Source organism: Ischnura elegans, chromosome 5 (assembly GCF_921293095.1).
Source record: "Ischnura elegans chromosome 5, ioIscEleg1.1, whole genome shotgun sequence".
Classification (NCBI taxonomy): Eukaryota; Metazoa; Arthropoda; class Insecta; order Odonata; family Coenagrionidae; genus Ischnura; species Ischnura elegans.
Window position 1 is genome coordinate 50,722,105 of NC_060250.1, and position 20,081 is coordinate 50,742,185.

At 37.0% G+C, this 20,081-nt stretch overlaps 2 protein-coding genes across 5 annotated transcripts in view; both read left to right on the forward strand.

Moving 5' to 3' along the window:
* LOC124158868 (calcium-transporting ATPase sarcoplasmic/endoplasmic reticulum type) overlaps positions 1-5,541 on the forward strand; it is a 101,110-nt gene extending 95,569 nt beyond the window's left edge. The window contains exons 22-23 of one of the 4 annotated variants that reach the window (XR_006864881.1): positions 670-747; positions 3,012-5,541. Coding sequence is in view for 2 of the 4 variants with exons in the window: in XM_046534264.1 (XP_046390220.1) it covers positions 3,647-3,678 (32 nt within the window). In the remaining 2 variants the exon portion in view is untranslated. The remainder of the gene's footprint in view (positions 1-669; positions 748-3,011) is intronic. The other 3 variants (XR_006864882.1, XM_046534265.1, XM_046534264.1) reach the window with 3 other exon arrangements.
* Positions 5,542-11,068: 5,527 nt separating this feature from the next.
* On the forward strand, positions 11,069-20,061 carry LOC124158871 (splicing factor 3A subunit 2). The gene is made up of 6 exons (XM_046534266.1): positions 11,069-11,127; positions 11,279-11,453; positions 11,539-11,672; positions 13,580-13,709; positions 17,770-17,897; positions 19,597-20,061. Exons 2-6 carry the CDS (start codon positions 11,300-11,302, stop codon positions 19,960-19,962), a joined length of 912 nt encoding a protein of 303 aa, XP_046390222.1. The 5' UTR covers positions 11,069-11,127; positions 11,279-11,299; the 3' UTR covers positions 19,963-20,061.
* Positions 20,062-20,081: the final 20 nt, after the last annotated feature.

A 20,081-nucleotide genomic window follows, 5' to 3' on the forward strand; every position in this document is an offset into this window, starting at 1 on the left:
TAGCTTCCACCTAACTACTCAAGTGGTGCCACCACCAACAATTCATCAACTGATTCCACCAAGACAGGTGAGCAAATGATTGACGTGGGATTGGAAAAGAAATAAAACATACTTAGGACCTTTTGAAATGGTTGCTTAAAAGAATAAAATGTCAAGTGTAGTTGTCAGTGCTATGTAGTTTGTTGAGGCATGGTTGGGCGCATTAGTCTTAGGGATTGTATTAATTTATTCTTTCCTGCTGCTCTTGTCAGCATCTTTCTGGCTTTCGTCTCTGAAAAAATTCTATTGGCTATGCTAAATGTTAATGTGTACATAATATTGCATTTCTACTGCCATTGGCTTATTCAAAATCTTAAGGCTGATAAAAAAAAAGCTGTTGTACAAGTCTCATTATTTTACCAAGGGAATTTAAATATTTAATATTATCATTCTGAAGCTTCTTTCTGAAATTAAATTTGGCTTATTTCTTTATTGTCAAAGAAAAAGAAAATGCTCAGTTACTTTTCCATCTGAACTTATTGTTTGCTTGTCTTTCGTAATGGCATGTTCTTTCCTGCTCTTCTTTCCCTTCTGCCTGATTTGGATGTTCGTATTCCATGCTTGATGACACCTAACAGTGAAGGAATTTTTTCCCAAAACATGACCATTATATTTTTTCTCTCAATCTAGTGACTCCACCTCTAAATAAAATCTAATGGAAGTTAAACAATACCCTACACAACTGCTGCACCCATTTTGGAGCCGTGAGTGAGTATGGAACACATTAGGGTGTCGCGTGGCTCTAGGTTTGCTGTTATTAATGAAGAAATAGATGCTTTTTTTAAATTTTGATGAGCTGATTGTTTCTGCGCAGCATAGGGTAGTCATCCTTTTAACTACTGCCGTTGATCAAATCACAAGAGCAACAGACAGGAAGATGATTATCGATCTTCAAAGTCTACAAAGGCCGGCCTCGGTGGCGGTGGGGTAAAGTCCTCACCTGCCAAACCGTAGGTCGTGGGTTCGAATCCCGCCTGGGTAGGTGATCCCTATCCAGGGCATGGATGTTTGTGTTGTACTTTGTTAATATTGGAAACCCTCGTAGTAAAAGGCCGTTATGTGCTGTTTACGGAGGATGTGATAAATAAATAAATACATACATATTACATTTATGTTTGACATGAGACTGCTCAAAGTGATTGGTGAACTTGGTAATTGGAAGGATATTTGGCAGCTTTAACTGATTGGCTACAGACTAAGAAATAGAGCATTCGTAATTCAGAATATGTATATAATTCGTAATACATACACTTATTGGTGAAATAAGTGTTTGACATACATCATTAGGCTTATGCTTTCGATTTGTCTATCCATATGTGTATATTAAAAATTTTTAATCATTTGTTGGTCGAATTTCCTCCTTTTCTTGTTGCATCGAACTGGATGCCATCATTAATTTAAGAATTTTACTAGAATGATGCCAAATTTTTGATAACTTGGTGTCTTCAGCCATAAATCCCATTAGAAATCATGTCCTCTCAAAGGATTATACAATAAAATCCAGTATTATGTAATGATGTAAAATGCTGTTCATGTGGAGGATAATATTATCCATTATTTTCTTTTACCAATTAATCATAGCATAATTATCAATTCCTTACATTGCCTATATTTTTATTTGAGAATAGCTATGCTTTGATCACCTGAAAACTTCAATACTTCAAAGAAATATATTAAAGGCTTCAATATGAATGATTGGCATGCACGATTTCTGTAAAAATGTAAGTTTAAGTGCTCATAACCATTTCTCATGGGAATTAATCGCTGTGGACATATAGTTATCAACTTTCAGTGTTTTCCCTTTTAAAGGTGTTTCTTTCTTTTGCAATAAATAAAAGTTATTAATTAGTGGTGAGACAAATTTGAAACCATAGCAATACATTACATAATAATTATGAAAAACTGAAGCACAGTCTGTAGCCACCTTCGCGCTTTAAATGTTCGTAATTTATTGCAATTTTATTTTAGCTCTGCAAGCTGCTTAGCAGTTTTGTGTGTGGTGAATGATTGTGTTATACATTGATTTTGTAGCCATTTAAGTATATTTGACTTTCAGCATGATGCTTCACAGGTATCATTTAGTGTGCAGTTGTACTTGCTATATTTAGATACTTTAAATGATATTTTCCCTAGTAGAACTTGATAAATATGAATTTGTTTCTCGTGTCTAGGGCTCATTACATTTGAACTGGTATTAAACTGGGAGTAATATCTTATTGATGGAGGTTAATCTGTGAAAGTCAGGGGAATGATACTAGAGTAATTCATTTCAGCAATAAGCAAAAAAAACAGAATTCTCTTATTTTCTTTAAGAATATCAGTATTGAGAGTTGTGAGTAGAACTTGCATATTAACCGAAAACGTTTTGGTGCACTTTTAATTCTTTTAATTTTTGGCATGCAAAACTTGCAAGCTTTTGGGCAGTAGTTTTTCACTGCATAGTTTTGTTTGCATTAGAATAAAAATTGAAAGCAACATTTTATACTTAAATTGCTTTATTATGTGCTGCCATATTTTGTTTTTTATTTTCTAAAATCATTTATTTCATATAATTCAGCTCTGCATTTTTACATGGCACTTATTTTCTATTTTAGAGATAGTATTGCATAATGCAGGAATGTGCAGTTGTGCCTATTTTTATTTATAGTGTGTTATTTTTTGCTTAATTTTAATTTTCATTGATTTAATTTTGCTTCATGTACTTTAAGTAGCAATAGTAAAACTAGCTTTTTTCAATTGCATATTTCTTTTAACTAATTCAAGCAAAAAATTTAATGAGATAATTTTTGCTTGCTAGGTATTGTTCATTAGTATTGATGAATGGTTAACAATAGTAATACTTTCCGTATCAAGTCTTAGTTTGCCATTTTATGTGAACAACTGATTTTTTGCTCAAATCAATGGCACTAGGATTTTTTTCACTTTATGCATTTTTATATTTTGTTAATTTGAATTATCTCCTTCGTCCTCAGTTCCCGAACAGGTGAAGGAAAGGTATTGAACAGCTACCAAGATGTGAGCCCTCAAGTTTAATACCAGTTAGGGCAAGTGAGGAATCTGAGACCACAAAATGCAAGGACAAGAAACTTTAAATGAATTTTAAAATGTTCAAAGCACAAAGATAGGGAAACGTAGATTTGAGCAGCGTCCAATGTTGAAAGAGTTCGAAAGTCTTGATAGACTGCTGTCATGCTTGTTGCTATGTGCTCTGCTTCTATGAAATACCATCTACTTCATCTTGACTGCAAATTGGGTTATTTTATTACTTCTCTTTTATTTGTGCTTTCCCTTTTCAATTTTATCCTTCTCTGTTGCTATCAACATTCTGTAACTAACACTGTTCTTGGTTCCTAATACCTATGACACTGTTCTTTTTTTTTTTAATGCTTTCTTCAAGCAAGCCAACTGTCTCGTGATTTTCTTCCAGAAACTTGAAGAAAAGTCAAGACTTTTTCCATAAATGCCACTGTGTGTGTGCAGAAAGTGGCTGCCTTCTTGTTTAAAATCAGTAACTAATGCAAACTCATTGTATTTGTTTAAAAAAATTTATGTTATAACATTTGGAACAAAAGCAGCATCTAACCTTAGCTTTATTTCTCTGTTCCAGTTCCTGCTAAGCCTGAGAACACTTGGAAGTAATGTAATTTTTTTAAATCAAGTCAAGAATGAGACTCGATTGCTGGCCTTCATAATGAAATTAACCAAGTCATGCAAGGGAAACTAAGTATTGCGTTTCTGTCGGTAGCAATGCAGAGTTCTCATGAAAACATTACCAGTTATGTTTATGTTGCTCGTGATAATTTTTCCTGTGTTTCTTTCTTCAAATGTTCTCTTTAACATGTTTCGGTCTTCTTTTTTTTTTAATCATTTCTGACTTGTGACAGAAATTGGCTAAACATTTCTGGAAGCAATTTAATCCTTCATCATGTAGCACGTCCACTTTTTTTTGTGTATTTCAAAGTGCATTTTTTTTCTTCTCCTTGTCGCTGCTTTTTTTTCCCCGCTTAATGCATTGATGAGAAAAAGTGAGAGGAAGAGAGACACACTGGGGAGATAGATCTCCTACTCTCGCAGATATTTATTTTGTTCAAATCGAATCTCGATGTTGGTGGCGTACATCCCAAGATCTTGTTTTGCAATCGTCGTCGCCCCTACAAGTGACAGTATAAAAAAATACATCTCCCATGTCATCAATTACTGCGTGTCAACTGCAACAACAACACCCCCCCCCCCTCCTGTGGAACAATCAAGAGGACGATCGAATGGAAGGCACTTGCCTGAAGACCGTGGGTGAATGGAGGGATGGCCTCCAGCGTTAATGGCAGTGTGGCCTGGGGCACCGGCTGGTTCCGAGCCTGGAGGCCAGTAATGACAGGCCTAGTTGCCGGATGCATCACGCACTAGCCTGAGCAAAGGACACCACCCTCCCCACTGCCCTTAGTCAACAATAAAAATATTAAATGATTGAAAAAAAGCTCATTTTATTATTTCCATTTACTTGTTCTTATTTTATCACCACTCCCCTTTGTTAAGGAATGTGAAAAGAACTGTTGTACTTGAAGTTGTTTGAATGTTTATTTCTTTTACGTGAGAAATCAAAAAAAAACCATTGTCTTCCCGGAAATGCACAAAATATAGATTTTTTTCAAGATTTGGGAGGATGCAAGCGGCTGTGTGAGTGATCATCTTTTGAAAAGATAAATAATTATAACTATTCACCATTTACAGTTGATATTACTTGGCATCTCAATTAGGGAAATGTTAATGGTTGGAGAATAGAGATAACTTTAATACTTGCCTAGTGTGTAAATATATGAATAGGTTTATAATATACACTTGTATACATATTCCTAAATGGAAGTTTGTTATTGTTGACAGTTTTAACACTTGAAAATAATCAGTGAATGATTACACTGCGTTTTTAGTGGCTCTTTGGGCAGGGAGTGTTAAAAATTGAAAGGGATGTGTTGTTACCTATGAAATATACAGGTTACCTTGTAGTTTCCAGTATGTTAATGCAACAAGGCCTTATATTTGATCAACGGGTCCTGTTCACGTTTCTCAAACATTTGTTTGTAGACAGTCAAGGAACAAGGTTGGGATCATGGCCAAAAAGTTGTGGTCATTATTTTAGTTTAGTTTTGAATTTATCAGAAAAAAGTACTTTTTATTTGTTGAGGTTTACAACATCCTCCCTTATTTTAAATTCTCCCGCCCAGAGTGGATGTTGTTTATTTAGTTATTTTCATACTTATTTGAGTTAGTAGTGGAACTTGTGGGTTTGGTCAAGCCCATTTGAACTTTTGAGTATTTTTTCTTGTAAGGAATTGTTTTCACCTTTGAAGTGATCCCAAACTTACCATTTCTCCATTGTGATGCGTTATTTTCAGTCCAAATATATTATTTCTAACTGTCTCGAAATAAGTTGGGCAGTTGAAAAGTTTTGTAAAATAAACCATGAATGTTATAAAGAATAAAAAAAAGTCTTCTACACTGGGTGAATCAGTTTTAATTTTTATTGGTAGATGTAGTTTAAGTTAAAGATCTCAGTAGAAATTAATTTTGTAGTTTAACTTAATTCAACCTGGGTCACAATTATAATTTATCAAAAGGATTTATAGTAAAAAACAAGAAAATGAAATATGCACTATGCGTAACGTTCAAGAAGAACTTTGTTTCATCATTAGCAATAACTATTACTTCAGTTCATAAAAAATGCACAAGCACAAACAAATATATTTGGTATATGTCACATGAAAGTTTTATATATTTTAGTAACAACCATAGATACAATAATCTATTGAACTCCAGATATGTCCTTGGCTATTGAGAATACTATTACCCCACTCACAAGCTGACTCCTCAGTGGAATGGAAGTAGACACACATATACATATGTATACAGAGATAAAGGTTATTTACATTGTTTATCATGGAAAAACATTTTTGGAATTTCTCAATTTGTTTCTTTCCAAGCATTTTCAAATTTCAAAGAGTTTTCTCCCCTTATTTTTGTGAAGGTCATGAGCTTAACGTTTAATTGATGATTTCATTTCAGTAGGAAGTCTTTAGTATTACATTACCTCCTATAAATAATGGCAGTTTCATATAAAAATTGAGAATGATTATGAAAATAAATATATTTCATTTCCAAATAAATTTATCCCGAAAAGCCTAATTTTTTGCAATGCTACTTTGTACAATCAAAGGGAAGTACACAGAGGAGGCCTTAGTCTGTTGTAGTAATAGAAGAAGATTGATTTTTGTCTCTTCTCTAGGTGCATTTTAATCAGTTTTCGAAAATTTTTGCAGCACGGTGATGACGGCAAAGCAAAACATTGATTCTCATTATTTGCAAGCACCAGGAGTGGTTATGAAAAGCTATAAATTTGAAGGATTGCATCATCATCCATAAAAATTTCAGTTAACAGCCTCAATTATAACCTCTCTCTCCGTTAAATTCAGATTGCCCTGCCATCAGTGACGTAAGTGGAAACTTTAGTGAACCCAATAAAATTCTCAGTGGGTGACATCATATACCTATGGAGAATCCTCCATTTTCTGGCATTATCAATCCCTTGACTGTGGGCTCATATAGCGATGATCAGCGCCGGATGTATGACGTGGGTGGCCCAGGGCCCATTCTGGTGGTTGGCCGGTAGGTGCCACTGGTTGCGCTCAGAGCTACATTAACCCTTTTGAGACGGTGGAGTTCTCACCTTAGCATGACTGCTGGCCTGAGCCCCGAGAGATTCTTCCGTCCCCTCTGTACCGAGCATTTTTGCAGGACATTCATTAAGAAGGGTCTCGTGGATAATCACACACTCTCAGCAGCAACCTTTTTCGACCCTTCCTGGCGAGGACTCCGCATTATCTCGGACTACGATGGTAGTTGGGCTCCCTCCTTTAGGGGTTTATAACCCTACCATCAGCATTGGTTCGCGATCAATCATGCTTTGTTTAAATGAATCAGATATATGAGTAATCGTTGCTTGCACGTAAATTGCAGACTTTGAATTCCTCGTTTCATTCTGATAATTGTCAAAGTTCGAACGAAGTTTTACCATCAATATTAATGCATTTAATGTAGCAACAATTTCCATGTTGAGAGGTTTATATTGAAATCAAGATATAAGTTAATATTTATCATAGAATTCTGTTTTAAAAATTGTAAATGATGCTCAAAAAACAAAGGATTCCATTCTTAGTTTGTATTTTTTGAGAAAGTAACAAATATTTATCTCCAAAACTGACTGAATGAACAATAGAATGACTGCGGTTCCTAATTCAAAGAGGGTTAATGTAAGATGAGAGATCAGGGTAGCTGCTCCCAGATTTTGGAGGGTACGGCCTAAGTCCCGCTGTAAATATACTGGAGGGGGCACCACTGGTTCAGCGCGTTGAGCGGAGTGTGGCAGGAATGGGGTTACTTGGTTAGGTTAGCCACGCCTACTTTGACCAAAACATTGATAATCCCATTAGAGTCAATACTAACTATTTGGTGAAATATTTGGTCATGATCATTGTTACGTTTAAATAAACTATCGCAAACGAACACTGTAAACTTTTTTTCTATCATTATGGGAAGGCTTCGTGAAAATATGCCTCGGATATCTTTTCCCAAAGAAAATTTATTGTCAATCACTATGGTTCCGCTGTGCAACTAGCTTAGTCAAAAATAACATTTTACAAGCATAAAATATCCATTCCCCTGCACTTCTACTGGTAATTGTTAATAAGATTACAGCCAATGGAAATATTACGATAGCGGACTAGTCACAATAATAGTACGAAAGTATGTTCACGACGATATATTATCACCACAATGTGACTATATGGACAGTTAAATATACACACTTGTATGTTGAACGATCGGAAAACTCCGAGGACGATCAAGAAGTAACAGTTGCATTTTCATTTTATAAATTAGAGGTGATATTAGGAATAGAATACTTGATTATATACATACACTGTTTGAGACTAACAATAAGTCCGAAAATTGTCAAACCAAGATGACGGAATTCTGACCACTAACTCGAATACAGCACCTCCAGATATTTGCAACCTCCTTAGGTAAACACCATCAGTGGATAGAGCACTTAGTTGGTGATCAAAGGGGGAAGACACCCCCAAATACTTATATCCTCCAAGCGGGAGGAGGACCAGGGAAATAAACTGGTCCCCATTCTCTGGATGGGTGATATTCACATGCCTGTGGTTAAGTCTGGGGTGAGCTCTACCCTCACCTATCCAAACCAACCTTTTGGTTAAATTGCTAAGGCCTATTCGTATCTGAAGGGAGATACTTCAGGGTGCATGGGCATCTTTAGGATTCAATTATTGTCCAGTACAACACTTTGTGAAAGACTGGCTTTTGATACTAGAGCAGGGTCCTAGGCAAGCCTATGGTAATTCATGATAAGTTCCATATAAACCAATCTTATCTAGTTGAATACCTTCAACAATAATGCAATTGTAATGCAGGTACACAGGAAATCAAATGCTCCTGGGGCACTGTCGACGTAAGGGCATGAAGATTAACTTTCCAAAGTGCACTTAAATTATCTTGTACTGCTAATTTCATGCTAAGATTTCGTTATTCTCTGATGATTTAGGTATAACTAATTCAATTCAATTAATTCAGTCAACATAAGCATATGAATTATGCATTGCTTTGTCAATAATATTTCATGTTTTACACTTCATATTGTAACCCGTCTTGTTGGGTGTGGGATGTGGGAGGGTTTTTTTGGAGGTTAATTTGCCCCAGACGGGCGTGTCTTAGGTCGGGAGAAAGGGGAAATGGGGGAACAAAGAAGAAAGTGGGTGTGGGGTCGGTTTCTATTGCTGATTGAGGGCTGTTGTGCACAAAATAACGAAGGCTTACGCTGCAAGTTAAGAGTTCAACAAAACATTTAATACACAAATCAATCTTGAAATATACAATAAAACACATAAATTGATCGTTGTTTTAACCTAAAAGAAAAACTACTGCTACTGGCCAGTGAAATAATAATCAAAACAATTATCAACCAATAAAAGAACAATTAGGCAAAAACTCTGCTTTTAACAAATGTTCGGCGTGAATGCAATAATGAAACAGTTGAATTATGAACAACGCCAATATCAATTTAAACACTCTGTCCTAAATACTACAATTATTCCCTCACACACGGGGAAAAGGGGAGGGCAAAAAAATAAAAAAATTGCAAGGGAATATTTTCATGATTCTTCTGGTCTTGAATGGGCGAAATGGGGCTCTTCGGAGATCTTCTGAATTCAAGGGGAGTTGCAGTATGTAGGGTGACAAGAGTACTTATCGGCTCTCTGTGTCGTGGATGGAGATGGCTTCCTTAGTTGTTTCCGGTCAGGGTCGCTGCGTCTACTTCACTGTGGGCTGAGAGAATCTCTGAACTCGGGCGTCGTGGAGACACTTTCCTCTTTTTTGCGTGCGGGAAATCTTCCGTGCATCTTCTCTTTCCTCACTGTCGCCGTCCTTCACCTTACTGTCAATCTCCACGCCTCGCTTATCTTCCTCTCTCTTCCACGGGACTACAGGTATGCGCCTCTACTGACTAACATAGCCTCCGGCTGCCTCTCCATGCCGAATAATACTTCTCTAGCCGGCTGTACTCGGCTTTTATAACCCCGCTCGGTCAACTTTCTGGGGTTGGGGTTGATGGGGAAACCCGGAGTGGCGGGTTTTTCTCGGACTCGTCCATTGGGGGGGGGTTTTGCCAAAGTTTGTGGAGGGTGGGGGTGGCGAATTGTATCACCCTCCGATCGCTGCGTGCAGGTGTTGTTTTCTTGAAGGGGGATGAGGTGAACCTGGTACTAGTCACGTTCCCACAGAAAATTCCATTCCCGAGAAATGGGCGGAAGAATCGTGGGAAGGGGGGGGGGGGGAAATACACTGCACTTGGGTTCATTCACGCTTCACTGCATCCTCACACACATTCACACACAAAATTACGTTAGCCTTCCCTACCACGTGAACGCTGATTTGAATGCCCATGAACCGTGCCAAGCGGCATCGGTTACAATATAAATAAAAAACATTATGCACAATATCAAAACTATATGAAAAATACAAATACATACAATTTACAATATTTTGGGCTCTCCTTTCCTCCTTGTACATGGGCTCCCACATAGACTATTCCAGCATTTTCTATGGGATTGGGATGGAAATTCGCTAGCATATTTTTTTAAACAAATTCAGTTCCCAGTGAGATGAAAGTTGCAGAATATGAATATCACATTATTTGTCTATTGGTTTCATATTTCATGTGAAAAAGTTTGTCTTGACAAATTTGAATTCAAGCGGGTGATACCCGCTTGAATTTAGTGTGGAAGGTTCAGACATTTCTATTCCCTACATTCATTCAAAATTCCCCTTGATGGAATCCTTGCTTCTTGTGTAGAAAACAAATATGGAGATATACCAGCTTCCATTCAGGGGATACAATTAGCTCCATGCAGGAATTTTACCAGCAGGGATTAAATATGAATGGGATATAAATTTGGTAAATTTTTAGATTACCATATAGAAATTTAACTCTATTTTGATAATGTAGAAAAAATATGGTTCTGAAAAAACTAGATTCAGTATCAAAGAGTCATATCCAGAAGAGTATGACCTGATCTTTACTTTCTCTGGGTATTTTGGTAAACAATTTGATGGAATACACTGTGAAATTGGTATTTTCAGGGTACAAGGGGCCGTTCATATTCCTGAATCACCTCTATATTGAGATGCTGAAAACTCTAAACTGACTTTTGTTCTGGATGCTGTCTGTAGTGCATGCATTATTAACTTTGGTAAAATTGAAGCCAAGAAACAATTAATTTTATTGTATAGATTGGTAAGTAGGTGGTAAATATTCTTCACTCACATATAAAATTTAGCATTAACTATAAATTATATTTTTCCGCGCGGAATTTTTCAAGTTAGGACTACGTGTTTTTTTGACACCGAATTGTAGCCATTCAAATTTCCCGCAAATAGTTATCGATGCGAATTTGCTTTACGCCATCCGCCATGTTCAGATGTGCTCATAAAACAACTTCGTTCAATCGACTCGACTGGGTAAGTGTTTGTATATTGTTGTGTAACTTCGTGGAATATATTTAACCTTGTATGTACTTCCTCACTTTTATGAATTCAAAACAATTTGTTAGTGGTAAAACCAGTAGTTTTGTTTGTGTGTGGTAAGGTATACTGATCTCTTTGTTTACAGGTGTAATAGGGTTCTTTCGGAATGGATTTTCAAAACAGACCGGGTGGAAAAACCGGTGGGGGTGGAGTGGCATCATGGTCTGAAACAAATAGAGACCGAAGGGAGAGGTTACGGCAATTGGCATTGGAAACAATTGATTTAAATAAGGATCCTTATTTTATGAAAAATCATTTAGGTTTGTACCGCATGATAGTTGTTGTTCAGACACTGTGTATTGGTTTTTGGCTGCCGAATATCACGGTTATGTTTTCGTTTTACAGGTTCTTATGAATGCAAGCTTTGCCTTACTCTTCATAATAATGAAGGAAGTTATCTTGCCCACACTCAGGGTAAAAAGCATCAGGCCAACCTTGCCAGAAGAGCAGCGAAAGAGGCAAAGGAATCGCCTGCCCAGGTATTAGCTTTTATTTTTAATTCAGTAAATGTTATTCATGCCATTTTTAATTATCTCTCCGTGATTTCATTTAACTAATTCGCAAAACTTTTTAGTGATGTTTAAAGTCCTCCATGTTCATGTTGATTCACTCGTCACAGTGCAAGCATTTCGCTTGTGTGCTATAGAATATACTTATTTATTTCATACGAATGCCATGATTATTGGCTACAAGGTGTCTTTTAACTCCAGTTGTATCAACTGATAACTTTGACAGAGCACTTGACTCCTTTCATTTGATTGATCATCCAGAGAATGGATCATAATATTTGAAGGATGTTAATCAGGTTTCATTTAGTCAGCTCTATTGCAGAATTATTTTTTTCTTCCCAGTTGAGCTGGGAGCAGACTAATTAGAATCTGGAATATTCTTACTTGACGAATCGAACCATCCAAGCAAAAATTCCTTGATCTGCGTTACCAATTGGCCTCCCGATCCACCGTTAGAAATCACTGATCCGAATTTATTACTTAGGAAAGTATCAATGGCAATGACAAAGTCTTAGCAGGGCTACTTCCTCTATGGAATCGGGTAGCAGGCCATATCCTGTTAATATAAATGTTCATGAGTTGGGAAGTTGGTGGGAGATACAAACTACCCTGATTTTGGTTTCTTCATCCACGCATTCCAAGGGATCATTACCAATTCTAAGCATGCTCTTGCACTTCGCATACACAGTACGACATTACTCTGATGCAGGTTATGGATTCTAATTAAAATTGAGGAGAAATGGGATCCCCACCTTCTTGATTCTGATTATCACGGTAATACCTATGAGAGTGCACATTCCAACAAAAGCATTTGCAATGTATAGTTTTTTCAGATGGACACAAGTCTTATTTAAATCTTGATTACTTGGTACAACCTAACAAAGCTTCAAAATAGCCTAGTTCGATCTCAACTCAGCCATTCTAACACCCTACCATTTTCCACGTTTTTTTTTTCTTTGGAAATTTACTCCACATTACATAGAATGTTCTTTTAACTTTCGCCACCTCATTAGGTGAAGGTAATACACAAATGCGTTCCTCTTCATCTGTATTTTAGCCGATGGCCATTTGCTGTGACTGACAAGAAACACATTGCTACTTGAGTTAGATGTGTAATTAATCAAATTAGGTTGTTGACAAAGTAGGTTGGAATTGTACCCTAGGGTAATGGCCTGTGGGTTTACTCACTCAAGGCTGAAGCAAAGTCTGAGACTTTAATCCTTACTTTTATAGAGGTGAAAAGACAAAGGAATGAAAAAGAGAATGAGGCACCACCGCAATCAGAGCCTGGTGACACTTGTGGGGTTAGCATAGAAGTGAAAGGGAGAGGATGGTATCCAGTTGCCATTATGAAGGCAATGTGGGCTCCCACTGGGGAAACCAAATTTGTTGTTCATGTAGAAGTGTAAAATTATCCTGTATGAAGAATAATACAGGGTTTTTTCCCTTAGCTGTAGATTATTGACTTCATTGTCACAAGTTGATTCAGTGTATTCTTTCAACAAATTAGGGATATTTCTGAACTGAGAATAGTTTCAGGCATGCCCCCATCTTTTGACCTGTATACCTCTCCCATGTGACCTTTGCTGGATTTCCAAATAAATCCTTTTTCATAACTTAACTAAGGACTTTCAAAGGAATTTCATTACTTACAAAGAAATGATTGTTACTTGTCATTTAATATAAAATGTACATTCATGATATGATATTTCTCAGTTTAGATTTTTGTCAGAGAATATCATAGACCATAATTTCTGTGTTTGGGAAAAACATGCAAGTTAGTTAAATTATTCTATTAAGTCCTCTTACACTAGCTTTCTTATCATTTTGTTAAATAATTTATTTCTTCAATTAAAAGTGTTTTGATGATTTTTCAGCCCGCACCTGAGAAGCCAAGGGTTGAGCCAAAAAAGTTTGTTAAGATTGGACGACCTGGTTACCGTGTGACTAAGCAAAGAGAACCAGAAACTGCACAGCAAAGTCTTCTGTTTCAAATTGACTATCCCGGTGAGTAAAACATCATTTGATCCAAATGAATGATGCCACTCATGTAATCATAGCAAATGAAATTCATTCATGAATGAATAAATATGACAGAAAGGAGATTAAAAGAATTTTATTAATTTTCGTAAAGGCCGTTTTACACGGGACACGGAATGCGCAGGTTAGAACTACATTAATTTCTAAAATGGTGTGGAATTCCGCGAATGCATGAACGAAATTAGAACAAGGGCTATTTTGCCATCTCACGTCCACACATTCCCGCATGTGTTCTAGCAATTCACTGCTTTACACGATGCAATTTTGCCTACACACATCAGATTGTGCAAGTACGTGCCCCGTGTAAAACGGTCTTAATAAATGCAATATGTATTCCTTGAATTAGTCCAAAATTAGGCAACCAGCCAAAAAAAGTTACATGTTGGCATCAATTAACTCTAAAAATAAAAAAGATCATGTGTGATTAATATTCCTAATCTTTCTTGTAAACCACATTAAATAAATACACATTGCACTATAAGTGAAAAAGTATACAGGAGATAATATCTTGCTATAAAATATGTATTTGCATGTATAAAATATGTAAAAACTGCAAAAGGAATATTTTTTTAAAATATAGAGTTTAAGATCTGTAAAAAAAGGTGTGTACCGTGTCGGAGTTGTTGTTTTTTTATGATTCTGTTTGTTTTTCTGATGATGACAGCATAATGATAAGGAACCTTAATTTGAAAATGTTACGACACAATATTGGAGAGATATGATACTGGCTGACCTGGCAAATTTCGTACCTCCTAATAATATATTAACAGTTTAGTTATACCATTTATTAATCAAGAGCGGCCGTACTGATTTTAATAACTTTTGATGTGGAAGTATACACAGATTTTTGTCAATGAATTTTCTAATTTTTATGTTTTTATTCTTGGAAATTTTTGACATCGGGATCTTATAAAGCAGTTAATAAAGTCAAAATTTTATGCATTCAGTTGTTGGCTTATTTGTGAGTTAACCACTAAAAAATGTTTTATTTAGGGTCCAAGTATGTCCACAAATGGGGCAAATAACGTAATGCTAGACAGATGATTGACAGACACTCAAAATCTCGTGAAAATAGCCCTTAGGGAACAGCATTAATATTTATGACTTGTGGCGCACTAGATAGAACTCGATTAGGAAAAATGCCTTGCATAAACGTGCTTTATATATTTTTATTTACTGTAGTTGATTAGTTTAGATTTATTTTTAGCCATTCATATTTGGGAAAAGCTGGTCAAATTTTTTCCTCCCTCATATTTTCTGTTTTGAAATAGTCATAAATGTTTCCCCTCTTCAGTTACTTCATTCCATGCTTAATAGGGAACTTGCATATATTTCAGATATAATCAATAGCCCCAAAATTATATAAAAATATATGCTTGCATACCTCGGTGAAAGTTTTTTCATTATTTTATGACGTGGTTTGCGATATTAAATGCATCAAAGTTCACGAGAATTTTCAAATGCAATTGAGAAGCGAAAATGCCCGATGATTGGCTGGTAGAAGAGTGACGTCATAGTTCAGTACAAGGAGGCATGGCGGCACGGCCATAGTACTTGAATTGAATACATGCGACGGCGTGGTTATGATTCATTTATTGAAGTGCAGACGTATCGGAGTTGTTCATTGTGACTTCAGGGCTATTATTTGATCTATTTCTCCTCCATTGAAAAGCGATACATTGCGTAAAGATGAAGGAATATGGTTATTCTTAGGCTGATCCTAGCAAGCTTCCTGTTACTGATTGCATCATGATAACAGGGTATTTTAGTGAAACTGTAGACTTCGTCGGCGCGGAAAGTCGATGCCGAGAAATAGAAAGGTAGCTGATGTGCATCTGAAATGTTTTATAGTTCATAACGAAGTGAGACTTGGGTATAATATTGGCGAAAGCATATACTCATGTGAAATGTGTATTCTTTTAGCAGTCCGGTAGAGAGTCTTATGGTGAACTTATTTCCACCTCGACGCTATCGATGATACTTTAAACTTAAAAATATCTTGCCTGGAGGGCAACAGGAAGCTCTGAGGAAGCCAGACTATTAATGTTTCAATTTAGTAGCGATAATATAGACGAACTTCCAACACAATCTACCATCTTGTGACTCAAAACCCCGAAGCCACTTCCTATTCTGCAGAAAGAATCGGTCAATCGCACTTCGATCAATATAATAAACACAACGTCTTCAGGTGTTAATAAGTTACTTTTGTAATGAAATCCTTCCTGAATTAGCATTAAAATGTGAACGTTTTCTAAACAAGAGTCTTTAATACATTTTGGGAGCTTTTCTCACGATATATCTGAAACCTACTCTAAAGGCGAGCTCATCGTCATTGCGATCGGTTGTTACTTAAAAATTCCATATCGGATATCCTAGAGGGATGACCTTCGACGATGACCATGATCACCTGCACTCTCACTATCACTGGAACCCGTGGTGAAAATATCATCCCAATCCAATTTCTATTTGGTTTTAACTGGGGAAAGAGCAACATAGAACTGCACATTCTTTGGGCAACTTTGGGTTTGACTTTCCCTCAAACACCCCATTTCCCCTGTGGTGCACATCAGTCCTATCTTTATATGATGGCCTGACAACCTTTAAATGGATCCTTGGTTTATCCTGACAACCAACTAAATGGAAATTACTGATCCACACGTCTTCCTCTATCTCCACAGTTTCCAAATCAAGGGCCGCGGAACATTCCTCTAGTGACTCTACTTTTTCTGAAAAGCAAGCCGGCGTAGAATAAAATCAAAGAATGCTGCGATTCATTTTTTGTGACCACCTCTGGATTCCATTCTTTTTCCATCCACTACTTCCTTTATCTTTTGGGGTAAACTATGGGACAAGATAATGTTTAAATATTTTCATTAATTTATAACAAAATATAAGTTCTAAAAATACCCAAAAGCCATTTTATTAATCCACACTGATGAGTGTAAATTAATGTGGAAGATGAATGCTGTAGACGTAGTAGTTTTCCTTAGGTTGAGTTGCAAAGTTCATGAAGTTGACAAGACGGCTAATTTTTTGGTGCGCGGAGTCATTTATTGCATTGGCCGTGTCTACATTTTTCAATTTTTTGTAATAAAATAAATCAGAATTTAGGATAAAATTTCCTTTAAAATGACGTATAGTTCATTATCATAGCATGCAGTGATGCCAGGATATAAATTTGCAAAGTACAGCGGCACATCATTTTGATGCCGACAGTAGAAGAAAACGCTGTCTTCTTGGCTGGCACTCGAATGCATGAGGATCAACGTTGCTCTATATTTTCATATTTCCTCCCTTGATTTTAAACATCATGGGATTTTCTATGTCCTTCCATAACTGAAATTGAACATGTGCCATAAATAATTTGAGTCCATCGTAACCATCGAGAAACACCTATCTCGATTTTTGTTGTGAAGTTGAGTTTTAATTATTCTACGGCGGCCGAATTATCGAAAAATCTCAGTTTCAAGTTATTCAGTCAATGAAATATGGAAATATTATTTATATTATAGTTATCTTCGCTCACATAGCACACGGGTTTATCATTCCGTTTATTATACTCTTATTTTTCAGTAACGCTCATCCCGACAGACGGCATGCATCGAGGCTTTTCTTCTAATTTCCTCCGTGGGAATGCAGACGAAAATTTTTTCTGGGGTGTTATTGCACAGAGGAACAATGCACCACTTGTAATTTTTCCTTACTTCACCCATGTTCTCCTTTAAACGCAACGTGGCTCTTCCAAACCTGCAGTTTGGGCTTGGATCTTGGACTCCTACTGAACTATGACGTCACGGCCAAAGATTAGTGGGGGCGGTATTTTTTAGCCTGCGAAACTCTGGAGACTTTTGGGAGTCATTTTCTAGTGTACAAACTGAATTTTAAGGGGAAAAAGTGTATTGCGGTACTAAGTGTTTACTGTAGTATATCAGCATACTGTTTATAAAAAGTATGCAATTTCCCTATTGTTTTCCACCTTTTCTAATTTTGGCCAACTATCCAAATCCCGTTTTTGATCTCATTACAGAGATTGCAGAAGGTATCAACCCACGACATCGTTTCATGTCAGCTTATGAACAAAAGGTTGAACCTCCTGATCGCAAATGGCAGTATCTACTGTTTGCAGCAGAACCATATGAAACTATTGCTTTCAAGGTAAGTGTCCTTATTTTTATCTTTTGTCTCTGTTTGCATTTTTAATGGCAGCTTAAGTAAAGTTACCCTGGGGCCTTAACTTCAGTTTAACTCTTTCTGTGAACCGTGGAAAACTTCTTATTGGCTGTTGATCTTTCTACAGTAAATATGTGAAGGACTCACTCCTTACACATGTTGCATTTCCATGATGTTTGGATCATAAATTTCTTCAGTCTTCATCTCATGGTCTTGGAAAATGAGCTCTTTAGATTTATTTTCCTTAATTCCTTCCCATTTCACAGTGTCTGAATTTAAAAATGCTTGGTGGGCTTTTTACAGTGTAATCATTTGCCAGCTGGGTGCCAACTCTATAACTCACAATGTGCAAACAATGTCTGTATTTTAGCATGCATTTAATGTGTTAATAGAAATGAAGTGAGGACTCAATCATTAATTTGCTATCATAATTACTCATCTGTTACACTAAAGCTAGTTTGCTTTGCACAATAACTTGGATAAATGTGGTTGCAGAAGATGAATGGTCAACATTTCATTGAGGGTAGCATTTATTTACCATATAGTTCTGAGAATAAAATGGAGCCCATAATATCCACATGGAATATATTGTAGCGTACCGTACAGAAAGTAATTTTTTTTCTGTACGGTATGCTACATTGCCCCCCAAAATGGCGCCCAACTCGCGGCTCGATTGGCACTGTCATATAAATGGCGCCCAACGTGGGGCACTGCCGTAACTCGTCCGGGCTGATGCCAGCGTTGGCCACCAAAAATACTCCGCTCTCAGCTATGATGGCGATCACACACATCAATACTTTCCCCTAAGTCGTCCAGTCAATTATGCTCCCGATGCCTTCCCTTCACGGGCATTTATACTCCTCGGGAGGGGAAAAATCACAGGTGGAATTGTTTGCGGGGAGGGAGGGTGATTCCACTGGGGCCGGAAATAAGTGGGTCACTAGCTGGTCCTAGATAACTGGGGCCAACACACCGGCCACCACACACCTGACTCATTCACTCTCTCACATACACACGTCGCAGGATGCTATGTCCGACCCCATGACTAACCCCTGCTCGAGTCATCATGCTAACATGAGCAAATACAAAAAATGCCCATTCGGCATAAAATAAGAAAAAAAATTACTTTCTGTACGGTACGCTACAATATAATATGTGAATATGGGGTAAAGCAGTTATTCATGGTTTTGACTGTGTTCTACAATTTTTAAAAACCTGAAAAAAATATGATCATACTTTGATGTATGGGTAACTATATACGTATATTTTTTCGACTTGTCTATTGTTTCCTAAAATTTTTAATTTAATTTAGAAATTTCAAGCATATGTAAAATTTTAGTTTTCAGTCAAAAAGTTTTGAAAAAAAATCAGGATGCTAGAATGCAATTGAATTTACATTTTAAAATTAAGAAAACATTTATTCAAAAATAAAAACTGGAAATATGGTTAAAAAACAAAAAGTTGTGTTTCAATTTTTTGGGGTTATTTTCAATTGTTAAGGCCTGAAACTTGGGGGAAATACATAATTTTTGATGCATTATAAGTGTATATTTTTTATTTTTCAAAATATCTGGGGACACTTTTCATCACCTTAACCTGCTGGATCCTTTGCGTGCCCCTTGAATATTTTTACAGCATCTTGCCTTTTGTGGTTGAACACATTTTCATATTTTTCTTCCTACAGGTACCAAGTCGGGAAGTGGACAAGTGTGAAGGCAAATTTTGGACTCACTGGAACCGTGACACCAAGCAGTTCTTCTTACAGTTCAGTTTCAAGCTGGATCCGAAACAGAAGAATCCTCCCCCTCCGGGCACAATGTTAACGGCACCCCCTCCTCCACGGACACCCCTGCCCCCTGCAACCCTCCCGCCTCCACCCATGCCACCCCCACCAATGATACCCGCCCCTCCCCCAAACAGGGCCATCCCACCACCTCCCATGCCGCCACCACCTCCACCAAACTTCACCCCAATACCACCCCCTCCTCCAAAAATGGGAGGGCCTCAGCTGTCGGCTCCGCCACCTCCCCCACCACCACCCAACATGTAAACTTGATCTTGCTGTGTGTGTGTGTCTGGCCCCTGCATTTTTTCATGTCAAGTTTTGCTGTATTCAAATGAAGGTTAATGAAATCACTTTTTCAATATAGTTCTCTCGTGTGTGGATTT

Excerpts from the sequence above, each read along its gene's own strand:
- LOC124158871 (XM_046534266.1), top strand. The coding sequence starts at position 11,300 with ATGGATTTTCAAAACAGACCGGGTGGAAAAACCGGTGGGGGTGGAGTG. Across the intron at positions 11,673-13,579 it reads CAAAGGAATCGCCTGCCCAG|CCCGCACCTGAGAAGCCAAG; the intron begins GTATTAGCTTTT and ends ATGATTTTTCAG. Across the intron at positions 17,898-19,596 it reads ATGAAACTATTGCTTTCAAG|GTACCAAGTCGGGAAGTGGA; the intron begins GTAAGTGTCCTT and ends TTCTTCCTACAG.